Source organism: Tachysurus vachellii, chromosome 3, assembly GCF_030014155.1.
Source record: "Tachysurus vachellii isolate PV-2020 chromosome 3, HZAU_Pvac_v1, whole genome shotgun sequence".
NCBI classification, from domain to species: Eukaryota; Metazoa; Chordata; class Actinopteri; order Siluriformes; family Bagridae; genus Tachysurus; species Tachysurus vachellii.
In genome coordinates this window covers 32614915-32621361 of record NC_083462.1, presented here as the reverse complement: position 1 = coordinate 32621361, position 6447 = coordinate 32614915, and the positions used below count along the sequence as shown (strand labels likewise).

General features: G+C 41.2%; 1 protein-coding gene across 1 annotated transcript in view; it reads left to right on the top strand.

Annotated features, from left to right (window-relative positions):
* LOC132842375 (uncharacterized) overlaps positions 1–5279 on the top strand; it is a 10056-nt gene extending 4777 nt beyond the window's left edge. Inside the window, exons 3-5 of the mRNA XM_060865065.1 lie at positions 658–712; positions 3542–3593; positions 4596–5279. Of these exons, the coding sequence (XP_060721048.1) occupies positions 658–712; positions 3542–3593; positions 4596–5269 (781 nt within the window). The 3' untranslated portion in view covers positions 5270–5279. The remainder of the gene's footprint in view (positions 1–657; positions 713–3541; positions 3594–4595) is intronic.
* The last annotated feature ends 1168 nt before the right edge of the window (positions 5280–6447 follow it).

The following is a 6447-nucleotide window of genomic DNA, read 5'->3' as shown; positions in this document are numbered from 1 at the left end:
TTTAGAAAGAAAAGTCACAATGCTTACTTCCTCCATAACCTCGCCAACTTTAGCGCAACGGCGTGCTGCGTGTGACGTCATTGTTATTGTTCGTTTGCGCATGCGGGTCAGTTCGAAACAGCAGACAGTTCACACTGGTATCTGATATAGGCCACATTTTAAAAGGTAATGTGAACAGACAAACAAAAAAATCTGATCTGAGCAAAATATCCGAATTGAGCATTAAGACTCGCAGTGTGAACGCGACCTAAGACTACAATATCACAGAAGTATACACAATTTTAAAATCAAACAAACCGCATATTTACGTCTTATTAACATTTGTATTTTCAGTTAGATGATTTTAACTTTTTTATTTTTTTCAGTACTCTTAGGAAATGATCCCAGTTTACTCTGACATTATTTTAAGTGACTTTTTACGTCCTAACATTCCTCTTTATGCCTCTTTATACACCCGTTTAGGCAAAAATGACCCAGAGGATTAATTTCATTTCATGATTTTATAATGTGTAATAAGATATAGACATTTCAAAAGATTTAAACTCTTTAAAAACACCCCACGACATCTACTGTAATGACTCATTTTTTGTTGTGTTGTTTGTCAAGTGTGTAAGCATTGTATTTCTAGACATTCATTAAAGGTTACATTTCATCTAGTGAGACTCCAGAGTGTCCGGAGGAGAAAGAAAATCCCTCATCTCTCTCACTGAGCGTAAGTGAACTGTGCTGTAAATCCTGTGTTTATATAACACGGATAACAAAATATTAATGATATGGCCTTCATATAAAGTGTTATCACTACAGGTTAACCATATTAAAGCTAACATTAAAGGCCTTTTCTGATACACTATGTATCCAAAAGTATTTGCACCCCTGACCATCACACTCATATGTTGTTTTTCCTTAAAGTGCTTTGTATCCTGTAGCTTTACAATTTCCCTTCACAGGAATTAATTCATAATCACTGATCACCGTCACTCCCAACAACCAATCACTGATTGCATTTGTCCCTGTACGATGAAGCGTTAGAGTTTCCCTTCACTGGAACTGAGAGACTCAGACAGTGTTTCAGTGTGACAATGTCCCTGTGCACAAAGCACAGAGCTCCATGAAGACATGATGTGTTAAGGTTGGAGTGGAAGAACTCGAGTGTCCTGCACAGAGCCCTGACTCTGACTCAACCCCACTGAACACCTTTGTGATGAACTGGAACACCGACTGAACACCAGACCTCCTCACTCTTACACCATCAGTGTCTGATCTCACTAATGCTCTTGTAGCTGAATGATCACTAATCCCCACAGACACACACTCCAACATCAGTGTCTGATCTCACTAATGCTCCTGTAGCTGAATGATCACTAATCCCCACACACACACTCCAACATCAGTGTCTGATCTCACTAATGCTCCTGTAGCTGAATGATCACTAATCCCCACACACACACTCCAATATCAGGGTCTGATCTCACTAATGCTCTTGTAGCTGAATGATCACTAATCCCCACACACACTCCAACATCAGTGTCTGATCTCACTAATGCTCTTGTAGCTGAATGATCACTAATCCCCACACACACTCCAACATCAGTGTCTGATCTCACTAATGCTCTTGTAGCTGAATGACCACTAATCCCCACACACACACTCCAACATCAGTGTCTGATCTCACTAATCTTCCTATAGCTGAATGATCACTAATCCCCTCACACATTCCAACATCAGTGTCTGATCTCACGAATGCTCTTGTAGCTGAATGATCACTAATCCCCACACACACACTCCAACATCAGTGTCTGATCTCACTAATGCTCTTGTAGCTGAATGATCACTAATCCCCACACACTCCAACATCAGTGTCTGATCTCACTAATGCTCTTGTAGCTGAATGATCACTAATCCCCACACACACTCCAACATCAGTGTCTGATCTCACTAATGCTCTTGTAGCTGAATGATCACTAATCCCCACACACACTCCAACATCAGTGTCTGATCTCACTAATGCTCTTGTAGCTGAATGATCACTAATCCCCACACACACTCCAACATCAGTGTCTGATCTCACTAATGCTCTTGTAGCTGAATGATCACTAATCCCCCCCACACACACTCCAACATCAGTGTCTGATCTCACTAACGCTCTTGTAGCTGAATGATCACTAATCCCCACACACACACTCCAAAATCAGTGTCTGATCTCACTAATGCTCTTGTAGCTGATCACTAATCCCACACACACACACTCCAACACCAGTGTCTGATCTCACTAATGCTCCTGTAGCTGAATGATCACTAATCCCCACACACACACTCCAACATCAGTGTCTGATCTCACTAATGCTCCTGTAGCTGAATGATCACTAATCCCCACACACACACTCCAACATCAGGGTCTGATCTCACTAATGCTCTTGTAGCTGAATGATCACTAATCCCCACACACACTCCAACATCAGTGTCTGATCTCACTAATGCTCTTGTAGCTGAATGATCACTAATCCCCACACACACTCCAACATCAGTGTCTGATCTCACTAATGCTCTTGTAGCTGAATGACCACTAATCCCCACACACACACTCCAACATCAGTGTCTGATCTCACTAATGCTCCTATAGCTGAATGATCACTAATCCCCACACACACACACACACTCCAACATCAGTGTCTGATCTCACTAATGCTCCTGTAGCTGAATGATCACTAATCCCCACACACATTCCAACATCAGTGTCTGATCTCACGAATGCTCTTGTAGCTGAATGATCACTAATCCCCACAGACACACTCCAACATCAGTGTCTGATCTCACTAATGCTCTTGTAGCTGAATGATCACTAATCCCCACACACACACTCCAACATCAGTGTCTGATCTCACTAATGCTCTTGTAGCTGAATGATCACTAATCCCCACAGACACACTCCAACATCAGTGTCTGATCTCACTAATGCTCTTGTAGCTGAATGATCACTAATCCCACACACACACTCCAACACCAGTGTCTGATCTCACTAATGCTCTTGTAGCTGAATGATCACTAATCCCACACACACACTCCAACACCAGTGTCTGATCTCACTAATGCTCTTGTAGCTGAATGATCACTAATCCCCACACACACACTCCAACATCTAGTGGAAAAACTTCACGGTAGAGTGGAGCTCATTATAACAGGGGGAATAAATCTGGAATGAGATTCAACACACACACACACACACACACACACACACACACACACACACACACACACACACACACAGTACTGTTGTGATGGTCAGGCATCAAGATTATTTTAATAAAAAAAAAAGATTATTTAATTTGCTTCACAAATTTACTACAGAAGTGTGTGTTAAATTATTGCGTAATAAAAACAAATGTACAGTTTTGGCTGTAAAGGATTCTTATGTCCTTGAAACGACAAAATCAAGGCAGCCGTCTTCAACGTTGTGTTAAATTACTGCATAATTTAACAAATTTAAATTGGTCCTGAATAGAAAAGTCTAAAAGCCTAAACATGTTTGTTCATCTTTCTGCAGGTAAATCTAGAAGATCACTGGAGCACAAATAGAACCACAAGCAATGTGGATGGTATGTTTTACTAATTCAAATAAAGTTTACATTTAAATACCAACTTTAATGGCATTTTATTGTCATGACTTCCCAAGTAGAATTAGATGATAGCAAGTTGAATATCAAACAAATATTTATTATTCTAGGAGATTTATGTTCATAGGCGAAGATAAAAGAGTGAAGGAGAAAACAAACAACAGTAGTGCCCAAATGTTCCTCAGTAATCTGATAAAGATGCAAACGGTAGTGAATTAACGGTTTCTTTTATCCTCTTAAATTTCTGTCCATCTGGTCTGTAAAACGATAAAATCATTCATTCATTCATTTTCTACCGCTTATCTGAACTACCTCGGGTCACGGGGTGCCTGTGCCTATCTCAGGCGTCATCGGGCATCAAGGCAGGATACACCCTGGACGGAGTGCCAACCCATCACAGGGCACACACACACACACACACACACACTCATTCACTCACACAATCACACACTACGGACAATTTTTCCAGAGATGCCAATCAACCTACCATGCATGTCTTTGGACCGGGTGAGGAAACCAGAGTACCCGGAGGAAACCCCCGAGGCACGGGGAGAACATGCAAACTCCACACACACAAGGTGGAGGCGGGAATCGAACCCCCAACCCTGGAGGTGTGAGGAGAACGTGCTAACCACTAAGCCTAATAAACGTGTATTGATTTTGTGAAAGCAAATTTTTTCAGTTGAGGACAAATATTATACAATTCAGAAGGTTAATGAAGATAATAATGAAAATGAACAATAAACGTAGCTGCTGTAATGTCGAGTCCTTATTATTGATTCCAATGTTTGCTTAACAGCATTTAAAACAAATCCTATAAAAAGTTTACACCCCCCTCGACAAATAGAAGCAAATAGAGTAGAAGCAAATGTGATACGTTATAAATGAAACAGCTTGCATTTACATCAAGTTATCAATGATTTGATGTAAATTGGTCTTCGTTAATGGTGATCTCAGTAAACCAGGGTTTTTTTTGCTCTACAGCTAAATCGGACAGTTATTTCAGCCGGGAAACGACTCCCAGAATTCCAGACACCCCTGAATTCTCACTCAGATCCACAGGTTCAACGTCTCCAGAACTTCCTGCTCTGCCACCAATTCCACCACTCTTCTATTTCTCCGCAGTCCAACTGGAACCACCAATGGTGTCTGCTTCTTCTTCTTTTTATTCTTCTTCTTCAAGACAGCGATTAGAGACAGACAAATCCGTTTGGGAGTGTGTGACACCTCCACCTGAAGATATCAACAGCGTGTTTATGGAGACAGTCAGCGAGGAGCATCCGTATGAATGTATAGACAATGTAAGAGTCAGTGGACCTTCATCGTCATCTCCCTGTGATGAAGATGTGGAGGAGCGATGGGAGAACGGAAGTCCCTACCACACGGTGGCGGAATGGACAGATCCGATCGCTACTTATGACTTAGCTACGCCCCTTCCTGTGACAGACGGCAAAAAAGCAGAGGAGTTAAAATTTATTTTCCCGCCTCTCCCAGCCATCCATGATGAAAAAATGAACACAGACAGAACCGCCCTCTATGCAGAAGTGAACCTGAAAAACAAAAGTCGGAAAAGCACGGAAGAAGCTCCTGTTGTACAAGACACTGTGGTGTCGGATGAGGACGAAGCGCCGCCTCTTCCGATAAAAATATTCGACTAGCAAATAAAAACTGGACTTACTGTATGTTAATGTATGTTAATGTGTGAATATATCTGCAATAAATATAAACAAATCCTTTTCCCTTCTCAGAAATAATGTGATATAAATAACGCAATAAAAATTTATTCTATTATCTCCCGCGCTTTGCTTATGCAGAGATAACGACGACGTGAATAAAAGGAACACATATTAAAACCATTTCTAATCCCAAGATTTATTCAAGAAGGAAAAAATGGCTATTCAATGCCAGGCAAAAATTTAATTTGGGGAAGTCGTGGCCTAATTTTTAGAGAGTTTGACTCCTAACCCTAAGGTTATGGGTTCGAGTCTCGGGCCGACTGAGGTGCCCTTGAGCAAGGCACTGAACCCCCCCACTGCTCCCCGGGCACCACAGCATAAATGGCTGCCCACTGCTCCGGGTGTGTGTTCACGGTGTGTGTGTTCACTGCTGTGTGTGTGCACTTTGGATGGGTTAAACGCAGAGAACGAATTCTGAGTATGTGTCACCGTACTTAGCCGTATGTCACTTTTTTTTTAGCAACTAGCAACCCATACAAAATACTTAGAGATGAAAAAATAAAGGAAGTAGTATGCTCTAAGTTTGTCCTATGCTTTGATACCGTTTTTAAACGTTTAATGATGAAACTGCGTCAATCCTGATGCAGCAAAATTCTCTAAACCAAAACCTCTTGCCATTATTAATGAGGACCAACCACAGTGAATTCGATGAAAAGCATGACAGCTAAATAAATGCATAAAAAGATCATCAGTTGTCTCTTAAGCATCTTGTTCATTTCACATGTAATTGAGCAAAAAGGCTGCACGATAATAATGACGACGCTGAACATTATTAATGTTCAGGACGACCAAGATGTCACCCGTAATTGCACTGAGAAATGGCACATTAACTGAGTATCTGTTCTGTGTCCCAAACACTCACGTGACGTCTGGGACACGTCATAGATCACCTTCGGTGGACGATCACAGGGCTCAGAATGTCTTGTTACATTCTATGTATGAATCATAATAATTATTAATGTGTGTTGCTCATTCTCCATTTTGCTTTAAAGGCTTTTTACCTGCAAATCCACAATAAATTAATTGCACAATAATTTCCTGAGCTCCATTCAAGGTCAAGGTCAAGGTCTACCGCTTATCTACCTCGTGTCACAGGGAGC